Source organism: Sus scrofa, chromosome 6 (genome assembly GCF_054392235.1).
Source record: "Sus scrofa isolate SSC_HxYL_T2T_F1_AM1 chromosome 6, Sscrofa_HxYL_maternal_Yorkshire_Landrace_v2.0, whole genome shotgun sequence".
In the NCBI taxonomy this organism is placed as follows: domain Eukaryota; kingdom Metazoa; phylum Chordata; class Mammalia; order Artiodactyla; family Suidae; genus Sus; species Sus scrofa.
The window spans coordinates 60,327,995-60,354,920 of record NC_139388.1 but is presented as its reverse complement, the minus strand read 5'-3'; the positions used below and the strand labels follow the sequence as shown (position 1 = coordinate 60,354,920).

Below are 26,926 nucleotides of genomic sequence, written 5' to 3'. Positions count from 1 at the left end.
AGCAGACACTTTTTTTTTTTTTTTTTTGTCTTTTTGACATTTCTTGGGCCGCTTCCGTGGCATATGGAGATTCCCAGGCTAGGGGTCCAATCGGAGCTGTAGCTGCCAGCCTACGCCAGAGCCACAGCAACACAGGATCCAAGCTGCATCTGCGACCTACACCACAGCTCATGGCAACGATGGATTGTTTACCCACTGAGCAAGGGCAGGGATCAAACCCGCAACCTCATGCTTCCTAGTCAGATTCGTTAACCACTGCACCACGATGGGAACTCCAACAGCAGACACTTTTTGATGAATGTTTTCCCACATTCACTACATGTGTAAGGTTTCTCTCCCATATGAGTTTTCTGATGTATGTTGAACTGAGATTTTTTTCAAGGTTCTATCACACTCAGTGCACTCATAATCTTTCAGTCCGGTATGAATTCTCTGATGTTCAGTTAGCCTGGATTTTCTGGAGAAGGCTTTCCCACACATACTGCATCCATGAGGTTTCTCTCTAGTATGAACTCTCTGATGATAAAAGAGCCGAGACATCTTGAGGAAGGCTTTTCCATACTCAACACATACTTGGGCTTTCTCAATGTTGTGAATTCTCTGTTGCTTCATGGACTGCAGTTTAGTGTTGATAGGTTTTGCACTTACAGGAAAGGTAATTTCAGTAAAAGACTGTACATGGTTAGCATGGAGTAAGGACTTTTCATTTTCATTAAACACAGCAAAGTTCTTTAAGTTACAGCTTCTCTTCTGGTTTTCAAAACTTACATTTGATTTGAGTGGTTTTTCATGTAAGTCAAACACATCACAATTCTCCTTTAACAGGAAATGATTTTCACTCTGCTTAACAATATTTGCAAACGTATTATAGTCATGGTATTGTTTCACACTCTTTTGAATGCTTTGGTTTTGCAGGTGATACTGTAGAGTGTCATCAACTTTCCAGATTTCTAGGAAAGAAGAGAATAATGGATCATTCTATAATCTCTAGTAATCTTAATTTGGAATAACAATCTTTCAAAAAATGACGTCAGGAGTTCCTGTCATGCCTCAGTGGAAAAGAAACTGACTAGCAGCTATAAGGATGCAGGTTTGATCCCTGGTCTTGCTCAGTGGGTTAATGATCTGGCGTGCCATGAGCTGTGGTGTAGGGCACAGACATGGCTCAGATCTGGCATTGCTGTGGCTGTGGTGTAGGCCAGTGGCTACACTCCAATTTGACCCCTATCCTGAAACCTCCATATGCCAGGGGTGTGATCCTAAAAAGACCAAAAAAAGTGAAAAAAAAATGCCTTCAATGTAAAGTTAATTATTTAATGACAATTCTATGTGTGGTATAATTAAGACATATGTTTGGTCTTCCTCCACAGTTCTTGCCACAGAACTCCTAAAACCCTTGTAATTTCCTACGTGATAGAGAGTATCTTTCAGTATTGAACTTATGCTAATGAGGTGACTTAGCATAGGCTAAGTCACATAACCTCAGGATGGGACTGATCACCAGAAAAACTAGGTGATTAGAAGGCTGGAACTTATAGTCCCACCTGTTTACATTTCCTCAACATCAAATCTCTGACACCTTCTCTCCCAACAGAGTGCAACTTTCCTAGCTGGCCACTTTGTTGGGTCTCACCCACTCACCTGGACAGATCCGACCATGATTTTCATCTTCTATTGGCCACAGTTCTTCTCCTTGTTCCAACCTGAAGAGTACATCTGGTTTTCTGGCTTGATACCTTGTTCATGGAAAATGAAAAGATGAATCAGACATATGCAACTGGGTTGGGATATGTCAGGAAAGGATAATGTTACACTTGAGGAAATAAACTAACTTCACATCTGTAACCCTAAGGTTTTTCTAACAGGAGATGGGTATTATATCCTATCTGGGGCAAGAGAAGGATCTGAGACTCAATCATTTCGGAGGAATGCAGTTACTCTTAAGAGTTAAGCAGCTGAAAATGGAAGGGTCACTGACTCTCAACCCCCTAAGGGATACAGGGGAGCCATCCTCATCCACAGACACCAGGTTACTGTAGTTCTCCAGCATCAGGTCCTTCTGATCATGGTCCAGGAATTGCCACTCTTCCGATGTGAACCTCACAGCCACATCGTCATATGTCAGAGATTCCTTTTGTAACATGGTCTCACTTAGCAATGTGATATTCTTTTGGTAATGTGGAAAAAAAGTAGAGGAGATTATTCTCACTTTTACCATACAGGAAATTAAGAGGCTTTTTTTCCCCTGCACATGCTGTGATAGAATAAGAATCCTGATAAAATATTATGTTAAGGTTCAGCCTCCCATTCACTCAACCAAAGTTGAAAACTCTAGAAATTTCTATAACATGTACCACTAAATCCTCTAGCTAATGTAAGAACATCTGCAATATACATATGTGAGCATTAGTAAGGGAAAAACTCAGTTCGGTCTACTCCATGTTGCAAAAAACCCAGTTCTTCCCCACTGTGTGCTTCTTCCTTGTGAGTCTCCTTTATTACCGACACAGAACACTTCACTTCTAACCTTTCTGGTCACCAAATGGGTGGAGATTTTTCCCCACAACAAGCAATTCTCTGCCACACCAGCTGTGTCCTATACTTTAACTCCATTTTGACACTACCCAGCCAAAGATGGGGTCCAGTCACACAGGTTAAGGGCTCAGTCCTTTAAGAGTGCCCCTCTCCAAGTTCAGAGGCCAATTTCAAGCCCAAGTTGTCACCTATGCTCCTGACCAACTGGCTATAGATCAGAGGTTTCAATAACCCCCTCCTTGGGTTTGATTCACTTGCTCAAGCAGTTCACAGAACTCTGGGGAATATTTATGCTTACCATTTTACTAAAGGCTATTATAAGGGATACAGATGAACATCCAGATAGAAGGTATGTATGTGGGAAAGGGCACAGAGCTTCCATGACCTCTCCAGGCACCTCCACGTGTTCAACAACACAGACATTCTCTGAGCCCTGTACTTTGGGGATGTTATGAAGGCTTGATCATGTAAGCAAGGTCAATCAACTCCATTTTCAACCCTTCACCCTTCTCAAGAGAATAAGAGGTGGGGCTAAAAATTCCAAACTTCTCATCATGGCTTGGTCTTTCTGGTGACAAGCCCTCATCCAGGAGCCAGACTCAGAATCACCTCATTAAAAAAAGTCACATCTGATGCCCAGGAAATTACAAGAGTTTCAGGAGCCCTGTGTCAGGAAAAGAGGTCAAACGGCAATATTAGAACAAGGGATACTCCAAGTGTTCTTATCACTTAGGGAATCACAAGGGTTTTAGGAGCTCTGTGCCAGGAACAGGGGGCAGAGACCAATATATATTTTCTATTATCTAACAAGCATCTGTTTACTAATACTGAACTACATGTTACCTATACATAGATGAATAATACAGATTCCTAAATTCACCATTAGCAACTCAGCTAATAGCAAAACCAGTAATAAAGAGACTCAAGATGCTAGACTAACAGAAAATACATGGTGATTTCAGTGGTTAATATACTAAACAAAATAAAAGAAACTGTGCAAATATATATAAATCACAAAAGATTATTAGATGATTGGGAACTATATTCAATATCCTGTAATAAACACATACCTATGTATAACAGAATCAATTTGCCAAAAACATGACACTGCAAATCAACTATACATCAATTAAAAAAAAGAAAAGGAGTTCCCGTCATGGCTCAGTGGTAATGAACTCGACTAGCATCCATGAGGATGCAGATTCAATCCCTGGCCCTGCTCAGTGGGTTAAGGATCCAGTGTTGTTGCGAGCTGTGGTAGAGGTCACAGATGTGGCTCAGATCTGGCATTGCTGTAGCTGTGGTGTAGGCCGGCAGCAGTAGCTCTGATTTTACCCCTAGCCTGGGAACTTCTATATGCCGCAATGTGGCCCTAAAAAGCAAAAAATAAATAAATAAAGTAAAAAAAATTATTAGATGATCAAATCTGTAAGGAAGTTATTCTTTAAAGAATTCATATATGGACACAGAGAAATGCATATGTACCATGTATATCATTAGGCAGGGTTAATATCATATTAGATAAAATGAAGAAACAGCTATAGAAAACATGTTTTTACATTTGAGAAGTAAGGACAGCTGAAGACTGTAGTTGAGGACATCACCTACCACCTCACCTCTATGGTTTGAGAACCACCAAAGACCTATGTGAATTTCAGACCCGTGTGCCATGAAACATTAACATCCCTCAAGGAACAGGTCTGCTTTCTCCTCACAGTTGATGCCAATGACAAGTGACACACGAAACACGTATTTGGTCATCAGCCCCAGTTCCTAACAGAAGCACTCCTAAACCCTTGGTATTTCCTAAGTGACAGAGGTAAGCGGGTGTCCTGTGTTATTTAAAACAAGTCCCTTTCAACCATACCTGAGTTTATGCTAGTAAGGTGAGGCTTGGTGAACCCCTAGATAGTTTCAGAATGGGGGTGGGTTGCCAGGACTACTAACCTTGTGATTAGAACTTTCAGCTCCACTCTAGACTTCCAGGGAGGGGAGAGAGACTGGAAACTTGTAATGGGGAAGAACAAATCTGCCTCCAGATTACATCTGTTCCTTTTACTTTAACCTTACTTTAACCTTTGTCTTCTGTTGCCTGTGCTCAGTCATGCTGGTGCTGTACCTTTTGTAAAAGAATGTTGCCTACACGTTGAAATAAGTAGTATAGCCTGACCCTGACCTGAACAGAGAAACATTTGTCTTATTGGAGGGTAACAGGAACATTGTAACCTGACCATGACCTGACCAAGGTGGACAGCTGCAAGAACAAAGGATCTGACACCAAGAAGTTTGTAACATCTAACCATGCCCCTCACTCACCTTGCCTTTAAAAGTACTTTGCTTAAACCCTTGGAGAAGTTCTGGGCTTTTTTTTTTTTTTTTTTTTTGTCTTTTTGGCATTTCTTGGGCCGCTCCCGTGGCATATGGAGGTTCCCAGGCTAGGGGTCTAATCGGAGCTGTAGCCACCAGCCTACGCCAGAGCCACAGCAACATGGGATCTGAGCCGCGTCTGCAACCTACACCACAGCTCACGGCAACGCCAGATTCTTAACCCACTGAGCAAGCGCAGGGACAGAACCCCCAACCTCATGGTTCCTAGTCAGATTCGTTAACCACTGCGCCACGATGGGAACTCCAAGTTCTGGGCTTTTAAAGGCATGAGCCACCCATCTCCTCGCATGGCCCTGTGATAAGCCTTTCTCTGCTCAAACTCCAACGCTTTGGTACCGTATTGCCTCACTGTGCATTGGGCACATGGACTTGCAGTCAGTAACAAACAGAGTTAATCAACAATGGCCATTGATTTAATCAACCACACCTACCTAATGAGACCTCCATAAGCAACCCTAAACCACAGGGCTGGCAGAGCTTCCAGGTCAGGGAACACATCAAGGTGCTAGACAGGTGACACTCCTGGAGAGGGAATGGAAGGTCCTTGCCCCTTCCCTCATTCCTTGCCCTAAGTATCTGTTTCACTTGGCACTTTGCAAGTTGTATCCTTTATAACAAACTGGTGTAGGTAAGCAAAGCGTTTTCTTGAGTTATATGAGCTGCTGTAGTAAACTAAATTATCAAGGAAACTTGTGGTTGCCAAGGGGAGGCAGTGGGACGGACTAGGAGCTTGGGGTTAATGCAAACTATAGCATTTGGAGTGGATAAGCAATGAGATCCTGCCGTATAGCACAGGGAACTATTATCTAGTCACTTGGGATGTAACATGATGGAGGATAATGTAAGAGAAAGTGTGTGTGTGTGTGTGTGTGTGTGTGTGTGTGTGTGAGAGAGAGAGAGAGAGAGAGAGAGACTGGGTTACTTTTGCTGGACAGCAGAAAATTGACAGAACACTGTAAACCAACTAGAATGAAAAAAATAAAAATCATTAATAAAAAAAGAAACAAAGGAATAATAATAATCATAATAAAGCTGTATTGTAAATGTGAAACAATAAAATAAAATAAATTATTGAAGAAGGGATTTTAGGAACCCCCAATTTTCAAGCAAGTCATAAGTATAGGTATCCTGGGCACCTGCTACGTGGTATTCAAAGTGAGGGCCGTCCTGTGGGACTGAACCCTTAAACCCATCAAGCCTAACAGTAACTCTGGGTAGTGTCAGAACTGAATTAAACTACAAACACTGAGCTGATATCTGGAGAGCCGCAGAACTGACTGCTGGCCTGGAAAAACCCACACATTTGGTGTCAGAAGTGTTGGGAGTTGAAAGAGATCACAGTGATGCCTATCATGTAACCTACCATGATTCTCCTGTCATGGCTATCAGAGATATTAGAGGTACCTTGACAGCTAAGGCAACCTACAAGGTCTTAGACAGTCACCTGTTAAATTCCAACACATGAGTCATGTAGTATGAATCCTATGATATATTCCTTTTTTTTTTTTTTTTTTTTTTTGTCTTTTTGTCTTTTCTAGGGCTGCTCCTGCGGCATATGGAAGTTCCCAGGCTAGGGGTTGAATTGGAGCTGTAGTCACTGGCCTACGCCAGAACCACAGCAACATGGGATCCGAGCCGCATCTGCAACCTACACCACAGGTCACGGCAATGCCGGATCCTTAACCCACTGAGCAAGGCCAGGATAGAACCCACAACCTCATGGTTCCTAGTCGGATTCGTTAACCACTGAGCCACGATGGGAACTCCTATATTCATTTTTAAAAAACTTTATTGAGTAATGTATTTCTCCAGATCCTGCCAGGATCAATTTAAAGTTTCCTATTTAACTGCACCAATTTTTACAGGCAAAGCCACCAAGGAATAAAGGGAAAAAAAAAAAATCACCTGGGCCTGAATCATTTTCTTCTGACTTTAGGAAATGGCTGCAAACTGGGATGCTGTGGCTTCCAGTCTTCCGGATCAGCTCTAAATTTTTGTTCAAAAATCACGGCCTTCGGAGTTCCCATCGTGGCGCAGTGGAAACGAATCTGGGAACCGTGAGGTTTTGGGTTCCATCCCTGGCCTCACTCAGTGGATTAAGGATCCAGCGTTGCCGTGGGCTGTGGTGTAGGTCGCAGCCGCGGCTCGGATCCTGCGCTGCTGTGGTTGTGGTGTAGGCTGGTGGCTATAGCTCCGATTGGACCCCCTAGCCTGGGAACCTCCATGTGCCGCCGGTGCAGCCTTAGAAAAAGACAAAAACAAAACAAACAAAACCCAAAACTAGTGGTGAAGCAAGGGATTTGGACCTAAAAGCAAAGAGGACCTCACATCTGTTCCAGCAGCCGAAGTCGGAGTTCAAAACGCGACCAAGGTACTAGAGCCTCTAAAGTATCAACCAACCCAAGCGTTGGTACCCCGGACGCTTACTACCACCACCTGGGTTAACTGCAGAGACCACCAAACGTTAACCACAAAACAGTCCGTCCATCATTTAGCCCCAAACAAAACTTGAACCATAAGAAATATTCAATGACAAACACTATGCTCCAGTTCGCAGTCACTGAGCCCTGCAGAGAGTAAACGGTAAAGACCTCAACACGTGCCCTCGGGACTAAATCCTGGAACTCTAGGGATCTTTAACCGCTAACCACAACGGAATCTCCTGACTGAGGCCAGAGGTATCCCCATCACACACTCCTACTACCTACACTGCAGGACTCCCCTGGAAAAGACCATCCCTTCCTCCGCTATCTTCCCCGCTGGAATTCCACAGGCATCACCCAACCCAGATGCCGACAGGACCTCCCTCCCCACAGTTCACGAAGACACCCAGCCACTAACCTAGCTTCCTCCGGGGACCCCAGCTGCGGATCCGCTGCTGAACTTAACTTCTCTGAACTTCGTCCGCTTCCCTAGTCACCGCGGTACAGTGGCCAACAAGGGTCCAAGACGTTTCGGTGGCAAAACGACAACTAGATTTCTGGCTTTTCTTCAGATGTAACATGGCCGCGCCCTCTCGCAGGATCCATCCTCTCGCGGCCATCTTTGAGCATCCGGCGTCCAGAGCGCGGAGAGGCCCGTTTAGCGTTAGTGCGCAGGGACTGCTGGGAAGATGGAATGTCTCCCTACTGTCCTTTTCTCCGCACCACGATCCTGAATAAAAACGGACATACGTGCCTAAGTCCTAGCTAATACAAAACAAGAACGGCGTGGAGGTAAATCCCTCTCAGCGAGCTGACGAGGAAATGAAAATGACAGCGACAATGACCTAGTTTATAGAAAAGTTAGAAAAGAGCCCAGTGGACGCAACCATCTTACCAGAAGTGGTGGAATCCGTACCGCACAGCGCTCACTCGGAAAAGGTGAACCAGCTGGTGAGGGTTACCTAACCTGAGTTTCTACCTGAAATTGGGTTGCTGCGGCTTTCACACCGACAGCAGGGCCTGGAGAAGCTCTGACAATAGAGGGATGGCGGCCCCAGACTAAGAAATAAAAGCGGCTGGAACGCGCCAAGGTTGAATGTATGGGGAGGAAGGCCAGTAAGGTCAAAGGCCAGTGCCCAACACAAAGGGCGGAGCCTATGACAGAGGCGGAGCTTTCTCTTTATAGTCAAAGTCTAAAAACAGGGCTCTGAAGACCACTGGCCAAAAATTAGGGAAATAGGACACCTTCAAGGAGAATAAAAGGTCGTGTAAGAAAAGAAAGTAACCAGGTTATATACTACCTTCGTTCAATTGCGAATAGCGTTACGAAGTCATAGTAAAGTAAAACTAATTGTGGACCCAACTAATCCTACTGGAAGAATGGAGGGAAAGGAAAGGAAAGGAAATACATGTGTGATATAGATACATAAGTGTACTTATAGAGAGAAGTTAAACTGTGTGTGGGTATGCGGGTGAGTGATAGAAATAGGTGTATATAGAGAAATTGCTAAACTGCTTTCCAGAGTCTGTGTACTATTTTACATTCCCACCATCAATAAATAAATATATGCTTCCTCACTAGAATTTATAACAAGATCATAAAAGGAATAAGGAAAAGATATCCAACTTATAATTTTAATAGTTAAGTAATATACTGGCCACTTAGTTTTAAAAATCGCCAATACTCAATTTTTTAACCCTTAAGATTCATAAAGGAGTTCCTGCTGTGGTGCAGTGGGTTAATGATCCGACTTGTCTCTGGAAGCACTCGTTCATCCCCCACCCAGCACAGTGGGTTAAGGATCCCGCATTGTTGCTGCTTTGGCTCAGGCTGGATCCCTGGGGGCCATCAGTGGAAAAAGAACAACAACAAAAATTCCATAAACATTGAATGATGAATAATATTCAGAGTCTAAGGCTACGGTAAATAATCATTCGGTTAGGCTTAGCCCCTAATTTTCTCATTTTCATGGTGGATAACAGTGTTGTCCACCACATACAGTTTTGTTTTGTTTTTTTTTTCTTTTTTTAGGGCTGCACCGTGGCATATGGAGGTTCCCAGGCTAGGGGTCGAGCCAGAGATGTAGCTGCCAGTCTACATGACAGCCACAACAACTCGGGATCCAAGCTGCATCTGCAGTCTACACCACAGCTCAGGTAAACACCAGATCCTTAACCCACTAAGCAAGACAGGGATCGAACCCACATCCTTATAGGTGCCAGTCAGATTCATTAACCGCTGAACCACAACAGGAACTCCACACCACATCCAGCTTTGAATGAGCTGAGATATTATCAAGCTTGTCATAGCTGAAGTTCAAAAAATACACACCAGTAACGGTTCAGCATTCCATTTAGTATGTTTTGAGGGCAGCAGAGTAAATAAATAAAATGTTGTGTGGGTACAGTTTGAAGTTTAAACTTTTCATTCGCTTTGAGACATTAAGAATTGAAATTCCCTGAACATTATCTTTGTGAGAACCACCATGGACAAAGATATTTATGGCATCAATCTTGACACCTTTAAGGAAATAAGAAATAATCTTGTGATTGTTACATAAATTTATTCTTGCATTTCTGTATTCATACTTTTGGATAGTATCATTCCACCCCAACCCCACCCCATGACTCTGACAATGTGTCCAGTGGGATAATAGCAGGCCTGACACAGAGGACAGAAACGGACTTGCTCATTGAGGGATGTTTTATTTATCTCCCCCTAACACACTGTAATAGAGCCCAGGCTAGCCTCTGAATGAGAGACTATGTGAAAAACAGCCCCATCCATTCCAGGAGAGGTTCAGATATGTGAAAAAAAAAAAAAAAAATCTAGGTCATGTAGCCTCAGTCAAGAGAGCCCACACCAGTTCTCATCATGACGCAGTGGTTAACGAATCTGACTAGGAATCATGGGGTTGCAGGTTCGATCCCTGGCCTTGCTCAGTGGGTTAAAGATCTGGCGTTGCTGCGAGCTGTGGTTGCAGATGCGATTCGGATTCTGCGTTGCTGTGGCTCTGGCGTGGGCTGGTGGCTACAGCTCTGATTCGACTCCTAGCCTGGGAACCTCCATATGCCATGGGAGCAGCCCTAGAAAAGGCAAAAAGACCAAAAAGAAGAAGAAAAAAAAAGACAGCCCACACCAGACAATCCAACCCTTAACCCACATAACAGAGAATTCTATCCATGAATTAATGTTTGTTGTCTTTAGTAAGTTTTAGGGAGGTAGGTTTATAATGCAGTCAAAGGTAACTAGTATCAGTATGAATGAACATTAGTAGGTGATGTGTTAAATCATGGGATAGGAATTCCTATCGTAGCTCAGCAGAAATGAATCTGACTAGCATACATGAAGATGCAGGTTCCATCCCTGGCCTCACTCAGTGGGTTAAGGAGCTGGCATTGCTGTGAGCTGTAGTGTAGGCTGTGGTTGCGGCTCGGATCCCACGTTGCTGTGGCTGTGGTGTAGCCCAGCAGATGCAGCCCCAATTCAACCCCTAGCTTGGAAGTTCACAAGCTAGGGGTGCAGCCCTAAGAAGCAAAAAAAAAGGGGGGGGGAGAAAAAAAGAGATTGTAAATTGGTACAGCCACTATGGGAAACAGTATGGAGGTTTCTCAATTAAAAATCGAGGTCCTACATGATCCAGCAATTCCATTCCTGGGTATATATTCAGGGAAAAAAAAAAAACAAAAAAACTCTAATTTGAAAAGATACATGGATCCCCAAAGTTCATAGCAGCACTATTTACAGTAGCCATGACATAGAATTCAAACATAAAAAGAAGGAAGTCTTGCCATTTGCAACCTTGAGTGCATTGTTAAGTGAAATGTCAAGCAGAAAAAGACAAAAACTGTCTAATCTCTCTTATTTGTAGAATCCAAAAAAACCCCTGAATTTGTAAAAACAAAAAACAACAAAAAAAAAAAGACTGTGGCTGGCAGAGGCTGAAAGGGGGTGGAGGGTAGAAATGGGTGATGCTGGTGAAAAAATACAAACTTCCATTTATAAATAAGTCCCCAAATGGTAACAACAATAACAGTAACAGTGTTGAACATCATTAGCCATCAGGGAAATACAAGTGCAAGATCAGATACTCCTACACGTCTGATAGAGTGGTTACTGTGAAATACACCACTAAGGGCTGGTGAGGATGAAGAACGCCCATGTCCTTAGCAGAATGGCTAAAAAGAAAATGTACTGAAAATACCAATTGCTAGAGAGGATGTGAAGCAAGTAGATTTCACATAGTGCTGGTGAGAATAGAAAATGATGGTAAAGACACTCCGGAAGAGTGTTTTTTTTTTCTGCTTTCGGGTTTTTTGGCTTTTAGGGCTGCACTTGTGGCAGATGGAAGTTCCCAGGCTAGGGGTCAAACAGGAGCTACAGCTGCTGGCCTAAGCCACAGTCACAGCAACGCATGATCCAAGCCACATGTGTGATCTACACCACAGCTCATGGCAATGCTGGATCCCCAACCCACTGAGTGAGGCCAGGGATCAAACCGGCATCCTTATGGATACTAGTTGGACTCGTTTCCATGGCGCCACCATGGGAACTCCCGAAAGGTAGTTTCTTATAAAGCTAAACACAACTTACCGTATGTCCCATATAATCACACAGCTGAATATTTATTATAGAGGAGTGAAAATTTATGTCCGCATAAAACTCTGGATGCCAATTTACAGCATCTTTATTCATAACAGTTGAAACCAGGAAACAATACAGATTTCTTTGACAAGTGAATGGATCAACAAACAGTACACTCAGTATGTATACTGCTCATAAACGAGTTCAGTGCAAATACGTCTTAAGAGCAATTTGCTGAGTGACAAAAACACAAAAAGCTTACATGTTCCCCCATTAATAAGAAATTATAAATATGTATCAATAAATACAACCTATTTATATAAAATGTATAAAATCAAGTTATAAAAATTACTTTGTTAACATTCATAAATGATAAAATTATACTGATGGAAAGCAGAAAAGTGGTTGCTAACAGAGGTAGGTTTTGATAGAGGGTGTGAGCATGAAAAGGTAGCATGAGGGAGTCTTGAACATTTTTATGTCCTGCAGGTAGTAGATACATGGAGCACCCTGGTGGCCTAGCGCTTAAGGGTCTGGAATTGTCACTGCTGTGGCCCAGGTTTGATCTCTAGCCCAGGAATTCCTTTATGTTGCAGAAGCAGCCAAAAAGAAACAAAATAAATCATCTTAGAATTACAAACTTTGAAAAAATTATGAGAGTTCCCTGGTGGCCTAGCGCTTAAGGATGCCGAGTTGTCATTGCTGTAGCGCATGTTTGATCCCTGGCCCCGGTGCAGCCAAACAAAAAAACATGTAAAGAAAATTATGTAACATCTAGTGAAATCCAAACCCCAAAGTTTAGGAGTTAACAGTATACTGCCAATGTCATTTCCTGGACTCAACAATAAAATATGATTACATCAAATGTTTTTACTGGGAGGAGTTGGGTAAAGGATACTGGGGAAGTAAATGATTTCATATTATACATTTTATATTGTTGTGAGCCACAGAGGAAGTCCATTTATACATTTTATAAAACTAACTCTGAAGGTGGTTTTGTAAAATAATTGGTCATCTTTAACCAACTTAGTTAAGCCAAGTGCAAAGATATGTTGAAATTCAATTTCCTTTTAAAATTGTTCAGTCTTAGAGTTCCTGTTGTGGCTCACACTTTAAGAACCTGACTAGTATCCATGAGGATGTGGGTTCGATCCCTGGCCTTGCTCAATGGGTTAAAAATCCGGCATTGCCACGAGCTATGGTGTAGGTCACGGATGCAGCTTGCATCCAGTGTTTCTGTGGCTGTGGCGTAGGCTGGCAACTGCAGCTCTGATCCAACCCCTGAGAACTTCCATATGCTGTGGGTGCAGCGCTAAAAAGAAAAAAAAAATTCATCCATATGCCGCGGGAGCGGCCCAAGAAATAGCAACAACAACAAAAGACAAAAGACAAAAAAAGACAAAAAAAACCACACGGAGTTCCCGTCGTGGCGCAGTGGTTAACGAATCCGACTAGGAACCATGAGGTTGCGGGTTCGGTCCCTGCCCTTGCTCAGTGGGTTAACGATCCGGCGTTGCCGTGAGCTGTGGTGTAGGTTGCAGACGCGGCTCGGATCCCGCGTTGCTGTGGCTCTGGCGTAGGCCGGTGGCTACAGCTCCGATTCAACCCCTAGCCTGGGAACCTCCATATGCCGTGGGAGCGGCCCAAGAAATAGCAAAAACAACAAAAGACAAAAGACAAAAAAAGACAAAAAAAAAAAAATTCAGTCTCGTGGGCACCTGGCCCCCATCACCCACCAGCCCCAGGTCAGCAGGTGCTGCACCCAGCACTGCAGAGCAATGGGAGATCCTGAAAGAGGGACGGCGTGGAATAAAAAAAATAACTCTTTTACCTTTAGAAAGTGGGGGACTAGGAGGCACTCTGTTCTGCAGAACAAAGGCGCCTAGGCTTTAGCCCTTATGACATTTATTAGGGAAGGTGACATAGGTTCACGAGCAAAATCAGGTGCAGGCAATGACAAAGCCATCTCTGAGTGAATAACAGAGGAAACAACTAGCAGCTAGTGACAGGTGCATCCCTCCAGGGCATCGTGCAGCTGCTCCTGGTTCATGTATGACTCCCTTATCTTGCGTTTGAAGGAGACCCTGTACCTGAGAACTCTGCGTCAGCAGTCCTTAGCTTGCTGTGCTTTTGCATGTGCGCCAAGTTTGCCTTCTGCAGAGTTCGGCAGTTCCGTGGTCTCTAACAAGCAGGGGTCCCATCTTGTGGTCCAGCAAGGTCAACGTGACAGAACACTGCCGCGGGTGGGATGCTCTGGACGCCTGGTCTGAGAGTTGAGGGGACGGTGAAGGGAACCCGCCAGGGATCAGGGAGACAGCCCCCAGTGTCTTTTTCCTATTTAGATTCAGCTACAATGACATCTGCAAGCTTCATTTCAACCCTCAAGTCCCCAAGGCAAATGTGCATCCCACTCCACTTTTCTGTTCTCAATTCATTGAAAAAATTATCTTGAAAAAAAAAAAGTATTCAGTGTATTAAAATTTACAATATGGTTAGAGCCAAAGAAAAGTAAAAAAGCTAATCACAAGTGGGGGTAGGCATAGAATACTCCCGCACTGTATATAAAAATAAAAGAGGAGTTCCCTTGTGGCTCATCAGGTTAAGGATCTGGCATTGTCACTGCTGTGGCTTGGGTTTGATCCCTGGTCTGGAAACTTCTGCATGTGATGCACATGGCCAAAAAATAAAAACTCATAAAAACTCAAAAATATAAAATCAGTGATGAAAAAAAGCAGGCTAATTTTTAAAACTGTGGGATACCAAAAAAGGCAACTAGAAAGATTTGCATTATTTGACGTATAACGAGGTTAGATTTGTAACAAAAAGCACATATTTATCATTTCTGAGGGATTCATCCTTTTATAAGTCATGTGATATTCAACTAAAGGTGCTCTATCTTTAGTGTGTTCATAAAAGTTTGAATTTCTGTACAATTTCCTGACAAATGATGAGGCAGAATTTATCACTGAACTTCTGCCATGTAGATTGTCTTCTTAATGTTTTTTTCCAGTGTGAATTCTGACACTCACTGAGGTCTTCTTCAGCGTAAAGACTTTCCCATGGCATAATTCTTTCTTTTCTATTATTTCTTTATTTTGCTTGTTAGAGCCATACCTGCAACATATGGAAGTTTCCAGGCTAGGAGTGAAATTGGAGCTGTAGCTGCCAGCCTACTCCACAGCCACAGCAATGCGGTATCTGAGTCACATCTGCGACCTATATCACAGCTCACGGCAATGCCAGATGCTTAACCCACTGAGCAAGGCCAGGGATTGAACCTGCATCCTCATGGATACTAGTCAGGTTCATAACCACTGACTCACAATGGGAACTCCTTTCTTTTTTAAAAATCATATTTCTATGAACAGTGAGCTCACCGATGATCATTGATGATCCCTCCATATATATGGAGACATATAATGAAGCTAGAAATTGTTGTCCAAGACATCTCCACATTGAACGTATGAGTTCTTCCAGCAGGTTTTCATTGACAGTGTGAGGTAACAATCACTAAAGACACCATTGCACTCACTGCATTCATCATGTTTATTTCCTGGGCAATTTTTTTTTTTTTTTGGTCGTTCTGTCTTTTTAGGGTCACACCCATGGCATATGGAGGTTCTCAGGCTAGGGATCCAATTAGAGCTGTAGCCACTGGCCTATGCCAGAGTCACAGCAATGTGGGATCCAAGCTGTGTCTTCGACCTACACCACAGCTCATGGCAACACTGGATCCTTAACCCACTGAGTCAGGCCAGGGATCAAACCCACATCCTCATGGATGCTAGTCAGGTTCATTATCTGCTGAGCCATGATGGCAACTCCTCCTGGGCAAATTCTTGCATCTCCTCAGGGTACCCTATATAATAATGGGCAGTACCATTACATTCTGATCTATGAGGAAACACTGATGTTTCACTTAAGTCTTAGCTGCCACAGAAGGCATTTCCCCAGTCCCTGCATTAACAGGGCTTTTGTTCTGCCGAAGTTCACTCATCAGTAATGAGCTGTGACTCTCTGTTAAAGGAATTTCCAGCTTGACTCAATCTACTCATTTCTTTTATGTGCATTTTCTTATGTTTAGCAAGACTTGACAAGTAAGAGAAGGCTTTCTCACAGTCACTGCATCCATAGGGTCTCTCTCCAGTATGAGTTCTTAGATGGACATTGAGTACTGACTTTGTGGTGAAGGCTTTCCCACATTCTTCACACTCATAGGGCTTCTCTCCTGTGTGAATTCTCTGATGGGTAATGAGACCGTACTTGTGGGAATAGGACTTTCCACACTCAGTACATACAAAGGGTGTCTTTCCTGTATGACACCTCTCATGCTGTATAAGGAATATCTTTTGGCTAAAGGCTTTACCACACTCATTGCATTCATAGGGTTTCTCCCCTGTGTGAGTTCGCTGATGTATAACAAGGGCGTGCTTTGTGGTGAAGCCTTTTCCACAGTTGTTACATATGTAAGACTTCTCTCCCGTATGAGTCCGCTGATGCATAATGAGATTGCGTTTCAATGTGAAGCCTTTCCCACATTCACTGCATACGTAAGATTTCTCCCCCGTATGAGACCGGTGATGTACAATGAGATTACTCTTCACAGTGAAGCTTTTTCCACATTCGTTGCATAAATAGGGTTTCTCTCCAGTATGAGTTCGCTCATGTACAACAAGATAGCGCTTCATAGTGAAGCCTTTCCCACACTCACTGCATACATAGGGCTTCTCCCCCGTGTGAGTGCGCTGATGCACAATGAGATTGCTCTTCACCGTGAAGCCTTTTCCACATTCAATGCATACGTAAGGTTTCTCTCCACTATGAGTTCGCTGATGGGCAATCAGATAGCGCTTCACTGTAAAACCTTTTCCACACTCATTGCATATATAGGTTTTTTCTCCTGTGTGGTTTTGCTGATAGACAGTGGGACTGCTCTTCACAGTAGAGACTCTTCTGCATTCACTGGTTAAATGGGGTTTGTCTCGTTTAGGAGTTTTTGGGTATTTAGTGAACATGACACTTCTGAAGGATCTTCCACATGGATCACACCCATGGGGTTTCTCTCTTGTATGAATGCTCTCATGATAAATAACCTGAGACTTCCTGGTGTAGGTTTTCTCACTTTTTCTGCAGGCTTGAGATTTCTCTGTTTTGTTAGTCCTCTGATGCTTAAAGACTTGGAATTTAGTGCTAATGTGCTTTACACTTTCAGGAAATTCAATTCCAGAATACAACTGTTCCTGATTACCATGTAGAAAGGATTTCTTATCTCCATTAAACTCCACAGGGTTCTTTATTGTATATCTTCTATTCTCGTTAACTAAACTTGATTTCGAAGTTTTGCTGTATAAGTCAAATGTATGATTCTGCATTAGGGCAAAATGAGTTTTGCTAAGATGAACACTCTTTCTTAATGTATTCTGTTCACTGCATTGTTGCATGCGCTTCAGAAATCTTTGGTTTTGAGAGTGCTCTGGCAGATGACTATCAATTCTCCCAATTCCTAGGGGAAAAAAGGTAAAAACAAATTATTTCGTGATACTAGTATGGAATGAAAGTGCTTAAAAGATGACATAGTCGGGGGAGGGATGCTGGCTCTGTATTGTCTACCATAGGGTTCCAGTATTAAAATTACAGGAGTTCCTGTGTGTCTCAGTGGGTTAAGGATCTAGTATTGTCACTGCAGCAGCTCTGGTTGCTGCTGTGGCTTGGGTTCAACCCTTGGCCCAGGAATTTCTACATCCCGCAGGTGCAGCCAATATAAATAAATTAATTTAATTAAATAATAAAGCCATAAGAGGAAATAAACAAATATCAGATCCAAGAAGGGACAATAGGATCTCCTGCTGTGGCACAATGGGATCAGCAGCCTCTTGAGAGTATTGGGACATGGGTTGGATCCCTGGCTCAGCAGAGTGGGTTAAGGATCTGGTGTTGCCACAGCTATGGCTTAGGCTGAGACTGTGGGTGGGATCTGATCCCTGGCCTAGGAGCACCAGATGCTGCAGGGTGGCCAAAAAAAGAAGAAGAGACAGGAATATATTTAAAGCTGAACACTCACAAAGAAAGAGTTCTCATCTGGAGAGATGAGTATGTGTGGCAGCTGTTGAGAGGGGCCTTGAACACCCTCATAGCTGTGACTCCTCTTAATGACTGGAATAGACTTCCCTGGCCACTCCCCTTGCTGCCTCTCACTCACTCACCTGGACAGGTTCTATTCTGGATTTTATCCTCTATTATCCATGGTTCTCCACATTCGAATTTGGAGAGTGTATCTAGTTTTGTTGGTTGATACCCTGTTAGTGGGAAATGATAGAACACTTAGATACAAGGACCAGGGTACAGTATGCCAAAATGGGAAAATATTGCATTTTAGAGACAAAGCAATTTCTTGAAGGGGCACTGAAAATCTGCCTCTTCGAAAGATCACAGATACTGCAAAGCTTTCATCAGGTGACAGAGGAAAGGCCAGTGACTGGGCACCAGTAAATGACACAGGGAGCTGTCCTTACCTAGTGACAATAAATTGTTATAATTTTCCAGCATTACGTCCCAGTAAAGATCTTTCTGATCAGGGGCCAGGAGCTGCCACTCCTCCCAGCTGAACTCCACAGCCACATCCTCCAGTGTCAGCAATTCCTATAATAAGAGTCCTGTTTAATATGATGTGAATTCCATTTATTCATATGGAAGAAGAATGAGGGAAGTTCTAACTTTCTCCACATAGCCTGCATCTATATACTTTTTTCTAACACATTTCAGTGGGAGCAAAATCCTATCTTTCTACCTGCATATTTTAGCACTTAGTTCATCTGCATACTAAAAATATGCAAATGACATCAGGACCAGTAGAACATTCCTACATTGCCATGAAACCTCACAGCTATTAAGAGGATTAACCATGAACAGACTCCAGATCCAGAATTGACAAGATAGTGGGGTTTTTTTTTCATTTCCATTGCAATTTATTATAGGACACTGAATATAGTTCCCTGTGCTATATACAGTAGGACCTTGTTGTTTACTCATTTTATATATATAACAATTTGTTTGTGGTAATCCCAAACTCTTAATGCATCTCCCTCCTACCTCAAGATACTGTGTTGTTTTTGTCTTTTTTAGCTACAGCTGCAGTATATGGAAGTACCCGGGGCCAGAGATTGAATCCAAGCTACATATGCGACCTATGCCACAGCTGCAGCAATGCCAGATTCTTAACCCGCTTTGCTGGGCTGGGGATCAAACCCAAGCTGCCTCAGAGACAAAGCCAGATCCTTAACCCACTATGCCACAGTGGTAACTCCAAGATAGTGCTTTTAATAAATGTAAAAAAATCCAAAAACTATACAAGGTATCATTAAAGTTGATTAGGAAGATTCAAAAACAAAAAGCTTCCAATAGACAAACATATGCACACATACACCTACTGACAGACAGATCAGCAGTATCTTAAATAAGGTGTAGTGAACTGGAATATGTAACTAAAGACATTACAGGAATTCCTATTTAGCTCAGCAGGTTAAGAATATGATGTAGTTTCTATGAGGTTGAGGGTTCGATCTCTGGCCCAGAAACTTGCATATGCTGCAGGTACACCCCCCCCCCAAAAGGCTATGAAGAGAAAGACTGACAAATTCTAATTTCAATCAAAAATGAGGAGTTCCAGAGAGAGGACAAGATGGCGGAGGAGTAGGGGGACACGCTCGCCCTCTCCCACAAACACAACAAAAAAAGCACATCTACAGAATAAATGACTCGCACAGAACAGCAACCAATCGCTGGCAGAGAAACCTAAACTCCAATAACGGCAAGAAGTTCGTGACATTACTGGGCAGAACAGGAGAAAAGAGGAGAGTGAGAGAAGGTGAATCTGAGCGGGACGGGCGCTCCCGAAAGGGAACTGCGGAGGAGAAAGGGATCCCGCACCCTGGAAAGTCACCTACCGGGGGAAAGATCAAACAAACTGGAGGAATCTCCAGATGCAGAGAAGAGTGTAGTAGTAAGTGGGAGTACGGAAAAGCCGACCAAGAACCCAACGGACCATCTGAACTACGGGCACAGTCACCAAAAATTGAGACGCCTGGGTGGGGGCTGGGCACCGAATCCTCGCCTCCGAAGGTTAGTCCCCGAGAAAGGGCCAGGGGACGCCTGGGTGGGGGCTGGGCACCGAGACCTCGGCTCCAGAGGTTAGTCCCCAGGCTGGGGGGCGGGGCAGAGCGGAAACTGCTTGGGAGCTCTAGAAACCAGTAGACGGGGCAGAGACTGCCTGGGAGACTAGAAAACAAAGCTGTCGCAGAGGAAGGGAACAATACTCTAGGGGCAGGGAAGTGGAAAGCCGCATCAGAGGGAACCTGGGAGAAGAGCCTGGTCTGCGCCCGTGCTGGGGAGGGGAGAGAAGAAGGGGTGGGTCCCCATAGAATACCCCCCACGCCACAGCAAGCTTACAGGCCCGCTAGCTAGCTGAAAGCTGTGCTTCCCAGTGCATCCCCTCCCCCCACCCCCACCACCCGCTACACTCTCACCGGACCTGGGGTGCCTGCCATCCAGGAGGGCTGGCCTCAACAACTGCCTGAAGCCTACCACTGCAGGGGCTGTCCCTGCACAGGCCTGCTTGCCCTTTGGAGGGGCTACACTTACGCAGAGCAGCACCAAACACCACCAGCCCCCGAGAAAAGGCCTGCAGCCCAGAAAAGCTAGTACAAGCCTAGCCAGGCTGTGAATAGATCTGCCTAATTCTTGGATGGTTTTTCTGCGTCGGGCTGCCCCGGGGAGGAGCCTCTTGGGTTTTCAGCGGCCCTGCTACCCGCCCAAGCCCCTAGGGGGTGCCGAGACCTAGTGGATCAGCTGAATAGGACTGCCAGCTCCAGGCAGGACCCCCTGCAGCCCAGAAAAGCTGCAACAAGCCTGGCCGAGTCGGGAAAAGATCTCAGATGGTTTTTCTGAGTCGGGCTGCCCTGGGGAGGAGCCTCTTGGGTTTCCAACAGCCCTGCTCCTGCCCAAGCCCCCAGGGGGTGCCCTAGTGGACCAGCTGCATAGGACTGCCAGCTCCAGGCAGGACCCCCTGCAGCCCAGAAAAGCTGCAACAAGCCTGGCCAAGTCGGGAAAAGATCTCAGATGGTTTTTCTGAGTCGGGCTGCCCTGGGGAGGAGCCTCTTGGGTTTTCAGCGGCTCTGCTAGCCACCCAAGCCCTCAGGGGGTGCCCCACTCCCGCGAAATAACTGCTCAGCACCACCAGCCCCCTGGAAGAGCCCCTGCAGCCCAGAAAAGCTGCAACAAGCTCGGCCGGACTGTGAAAAGATCCACCTACATTCTCAGGCTGTCCTTCTGAGTTGGGCTGCCCTAGGGAAGAGCCTCTTAGGTTCTCAGTGACCCAGATATCTGCTCCAGCCCCCAGGGGGTGCTGCACTCCTGAGAAGCAGCTGCCCAACACCGCCAACCCCCTGCAAGAACCCCACAGCCTAAAAACACAAGAGCAAGCTCTGCATGACCAAGTGAAATCTGCTACCATCGTGGTGTGGACCTCCCAGTCCTCTCTGCCCTCAGGAAGCCCTCCTTTGCCTCAAAGAAACACTGTTAGCCCCATCAACACTTCAGAAAAGCCACACTGACTCAAAAAAGATTGACCAACAACACCAGCCCTCAGGAAATATTCCACGGCAGTGACAAGGCAAACACTGCCCGATAACGGAGAGTACAACTCCCTCAGGAGAAAGAAAACAACAAGCAAGATGAAGAAGCTGAGAAACCACCCCCAGTCAAACCAACAGGAGAACTCACCTAAAACAGTCAACAATGAAACAGATCTCTGCAGTCAGACAGACCTGGAGTTCAAAAGAGAAATAGTGAAAATACTGAAGGAATTAAGAGAAGATATGGACAGTAATGCAGATACCCTCAGAAAGGAACTAGAAAATATAAGGAGGAGCCAAGAAAAACTAGAACATTCATTTGCAGAGATGCAAACTGAACTAGGGGCAGTAAAAACCAGAATGAATAATGCAGAAGAACAAATCAGTGATATGGAAGATAGAAAAATGGAAATCACTCAATCCGGTCAACAGACAGAAAACCGAATCAAAAAACTGGAAAGCAATATAAGAGACCTATGGGATAATATAAAGCGGGCCAATCTACACATAATAGGAATTCCAGAAGGAGTAGAAAAAGATAAGGGAATGGAAAATATATTTGAGGAAATTATCGCTGGAAACTTCCCAAATCTAAAGGATACTGGGTTCAAGATACAAGAAGCACAGAGGGCCCCAAACAAACTGAACCCAAACAGACCCACACCAAGACACATCATAATAAAAATGGCAAAAGTTAGTGATAAAGAGAGGATCCTAAAGGCAGCAAGAGAAAAACAGAATGTTACCTACAAGGGAACCCCCATAAGAATATCAGCTGATTTCTCTACAGAAACACTACAGGCCAGGAGGGAATGGCAAGAGATATTTAAAGAGCTAAAAGGAAAAAATATGCAACCTAGAATACTCTATCCAGCAAGAATATCATATAAAATAGAAGGGGAAATAAAAATTTTTCCCAACAAAAACTTATAGAATACAGCAACACAAAACCCAGGTTAAAGGAAATACTGAAAGGGCTTCTCTAAACCAAAAAGAAAGGAAGGAAAGGGAAGAAAAAAGAAAAGAAAAAAAAAAAGAAGAAGAAGAGGAAGAACTAGGACTGAGGAAACCACAATCAGAGAGCAGTCACTCAAATAAGCCAGCATACAGATTTAATCATGAACATGCTTCAAACAAAATAAAATTAAAAAGAAAAAAATAAAAAAGAGTCATCAAAACCATAAAATGTGGGCAAGGGATGTTAGGAAGTAAATAACCCTTTTTGTTTGTTTGTATGTCTCTCTTCTTAATTTTAATATAGTAATGAAGTGTTTGAACTTACAGGACCATCAGGCTAAAACACACAATTATGGGAAGGTGTTAGCATACTTAAAACACAGGGCAACCACAAGCCAAAACCAAATATTGCATTTGCAAAAAATGAAAAAAAAAATACACTCAAGCAGATAATACCAGGAGACCATCCAACAAAAAAAAAAAAAAAAAAAAAAAAAAAAGAAAGGAAGGAAGAATGGAGAACCATAGAATCAACTGGAACACGAGGTTCAAATGGCAATAAATAATCATCTATCAATTATCACCTTAAATGTCAATGGACTGAACGCCCCAATCAAAAGACACAGAGTGGCTGAGTGGATAAAAAGGCAAAAACCTTCAATATGCTGCCTACAAGAAACTCACCTTAGGACAAAAGATACATATAGATTGAAAGTGAAAGGGTGGGGAAAAATATTTCACGCCAATACACATGACAGAAAAGCAGGAGTCGCAACGCTCATATCAGACAAAATAGACTTTAAAACAAAAGACATAAAGAAAGACAAAGAAGGACACTACTTAATGATTAAGGGATCCATCCAAGGAGAGGATGTTACTATCGTCAATATATATGCCCCAAATATAGGAGCACCCAGATACATACAACAAATATTAACAGACATAAAGGGAGATATTGATGAGAATACAATCATAGTAGGAGACCTAAATACCCCCCTCACATCAATGGACAGATCCTCTAGACAGAAAACTAATAAAGCAACAGAGATCCTAAAGGAAACAATAGAAAAGTTAGACTTAATTGATATCTTCAGGACACTACATCCAAAAAAATCAGAATACACATTCTTCTCAAATGTTCATGGAACATTCTCAAGAATCGACCACATATTGGGACACAAAGCGAATCTCAATAAATTTAGGAGCGTAGAAATTATCTCAAGTATCTTCTCTGACCACAATGCCATGAAATTAGAAATCAACCATGGGAAAAGGAAAGAGAAAAAACCTACTACATGGAGACTAAACAACATGCTACTAAAAAACCAATGGGTCAATGAGGAAATCAAGAAGGAAATTAAAAACTACCTTGAAACAAACGATAATGAAGACACAACCTCTCAAAACCTATGGGATGCTGCGAAAGCAGTGCTCAGAGGGAAATTTATAGCAATACAGGCCTTTCTCAAAAAAGAAGAAAGATCCCAAGTTGACAACTTAACCCTCCACCTAAATGAATTAGAAAAAGAAGAACAAAAAAGTCCTAAAGTCAGCAGAAGGAAGGAAATTATAAAGATTAAAGAAGAAATCAATAAAATAGAGACTCAAAAAACAATAGAGAAAATTAATAAAACCAAGAGCTGGTTCTTTGAAAAGGTAAACAAAATCGACAAACCCCTGGCCAGACTCACTAAAAAGAGGAGAGAAAGAACCCAAATAACCAAAATTATAAATGAAAAAGGAAAAATCACAACGGATACAGCAGAAATACAAAAAACCATAAGAGAATACTATAAACAACTGTATGGCAACAAGTTTGACAATCTGGAAGAAATGGACAATTTTCTAGAATCTTACAGCCTGCCAAAACTGAATCAAGCAGAAACAGACCAACTGAACAGACCGATCACTAGAAATGAAATTGAAGAGGTCATAAAATCACTCCCTACAAATAAAAGTCCAGGACCAGATGGCTTCACAGGTGACTTCTATCAAACATATAAAGAGGAATTGGTGCCCATCCTCCTTAAACTCTTTCAAAAGGTTGAAGAAGAAGGAATACTCCCAAAGACATTCTATGAGGCCACCATCACCCTCATTCCAAAACCAGACAGAGATACCACCAAAAAAGAAAACTATCGCCCAATATCATTGATGAATATAGATGCAAAAATTCTCAACAAAATCTTAGCCAACCGAATCCAACAACATACCAAAAAAATTATACACCATGACCAGGTTGGGTTCATCCCAGGTTTACAAGGATGGTTCAACATACGCAAATCAATCAGCATCATACACCACATTAACAAAAAAAAAGTCAAAAATCATATGAGCATCTCAATAGACGCAGAAAAAGCATTTGACAAAGTCCAACATCCATTCATGATCAAGACCCTCGCCAAAGTGGGTATAGAGGGAACATTCCTGAATATAATCAAAGCCATTTATGATAAACCCACAGCAAATATAATCCTCAATGGGGAAAAACTGAAAGCCTTCTCACTCAAATCTGGAACCAGACAGGGATGCCCACTCTCACCACTGCTCTTCAACATAGTTTTGGAAGTCTTAGCCACAGCAATTAGACAAACAAAAGAAAGAAAAGGCATCCATATAGGAAGAGAGGAGATAAAACTGTCACTGTATGCAGATGACATGATACTATACCTAGAAAACCCTAAGGACTCAACCCCAAAACTCCTTGAACTGATTAATAAATTCAGCAAAGTAGCAGGATATAAGATTAACATTCAGAAGTCAGTTGCATTTCTGTATACCAGCAATGAAACATTAGAAAAGGAATACAAAAATACGATACCTTTTAAAATTGCACCTCACAAAATCAAATACCTCGGAATACACCTGACCAAGGAGGTAAAGGACCTATATGCCGAGAACTATAAAACTTTAATCAAAGAAATCAAAGAAGATGTAAAGAAATGGAAAGATATTCCATGTTCCTGGATTGGAAAAATTAATATTGTAAAAATGGCCATACTACCCAAAGCAATCTACAGATTCAATGCAATCCCTATCAAATTACCCATGACATTTTTCACAGAACTAGAACAAACAATCCAAACATTTATATGGAACAACAAAAGACCCAGAATCGCCAAAGCAATCCTGAGAAACAAAAACCAAGCAGGAGGCATAACTCTCCCAGACTTCAAGAAATACTTCAAAGCCACAGTCATCAAAACAGTGTGGTACTGGTATCAAAACAGACAGACAGACCAATGGAACAGAATAGAGAATCCGGAAATAAACCCTGACACCTATGGTCAATTAATCTTTGACAAGGGAGGCAAGAACATCAAATGGGAAAAAAAAAGTCTATTCAGCAAGCATTGCTGGGAAACCTGGACAGCTGCATGCAAAGCAATGAAACTAGAACACACCCTCACACCATGCACAAAAATAAACTCCAAATGGCTTCAAGACTTAAATATACGACAGGACACCATCAAACTCCTAGAAGAAAACATAGGCAAAACACTCTCTGACATCAACATCATGAATATTTTCTCAGGTCAGTCTCCCAAAGCAATAGAAATTAGAGCAAAAATAAACCCATGGGACCTCATCAAACTGAAAAGCTTTTGCACAGCAAAGGAAACCCAAAAGAAAACAAAAAGACAACTTACAGAATGGGAGAAAACAGTTTCAAATGATGCAACTGACAAGGGCTTAATCTCTAGAATATACAAGCAACTTATACAACTCAACAGCAAAAAAACCAATCAATCAATGGAAAAATGGGCAAAAGACCTGAATAGACATTTCTCCAAAGAAGATATACAGATGGCCAACAAACACATGAAAAAATGCTCAACATCGCTGATTATAAGAGAAATGCAAATCAAAACTACCATGAGATACCACCTCACACCAGTCAGAATGGCCATCATTCATAAATCCACAAATAACAAGTGCTGGAGGGGCTGTGGAGAAAAGGGAACCCTCCTGCACTGCTGGTGGGAATGTAAACTGGTACAGCCACTATGGAAAACAGTTTGGAGATACCTTAGAAATCTATACATAGAACTTCCATATGACCCTGCAATCCCACTCTTGGGCATCTATCCGGACAAAGCTCTACTTAAAAGAGACACGTGCACCCGCATGTTCATTGCAGCACTATTCACAATAGCCAGGACATGGAAACAACCCAAATGTCCATCGACAGATGATTGGATTCGGAAGAGGTGGTATATATACACAATGGAATACTACTCAGCCATAAAAAAGAATGACACAATGCCATTTGCAGCAACATGGATGGAACTAGAGAATCTCATACTGAGTGAACTGAGCCAGAAAGACAAAGACAAATACCATATGATATCACTTATAACTGGAATCTAATATCCAGCACAAATGAACATCTCCTCAGAAAAGAAAAT

General features: G+C 42.9%; 1 protein-coding gene and 1 pseudogene across 2 annotated transcripts in view; both read right to left on the bottom strand.

The window, feature by feature from the left end:
* Positions 1 to 106: 106 nt before the first annotated feature.
* Positions 107 to 7,927, bottom strand: LOC110261375 (zinc finger protein 615-like; annotated as a pseudogene). The gene is made up of 4 exons (XR_014808618.1): positions 7,886 to 7,927; positions 7,765 to 7,835; positions 1,642 to 1,736; positions 107 to 950 (listed from the first exon to the last, which is right to left on the bottom strand). The product of XR_014808618.1 is annotated as a zinc finger protein 615-like (transcript).
* A 7,536-nt stretch (positions 7,928 to 15,463) lies between these two features.
* The window catches only part of ZNF614 (zinc finger protein 614), a 32,660-nt gene continuing 21,197 nt past the window's right edge, over positions 15,464 to 26,926 (bottom strand). Inside the window, exons 3-5 of the mRNA XM_021097258.2 lie at positions 18,444 to 18,570; positions 18,135 to 18,227; positions 15,464 to 17,434 (exon numbers count right to left, since the gene is read on the bottom strand). Coding sequence (XP_020952917.1) covers positions 15,921 to 17,434; positions 18,135 to 18,227; positions 18,444 to 18,570 — 1,734 coding nt within the window. The 3' untranslated portion in view covers positions 15,464 to 15,920. The remainder of the gene's footprint in view (positions 17,435 to 18,134; positions 18,228 to 18,443; positions 18,571 to 26,926) is intronic.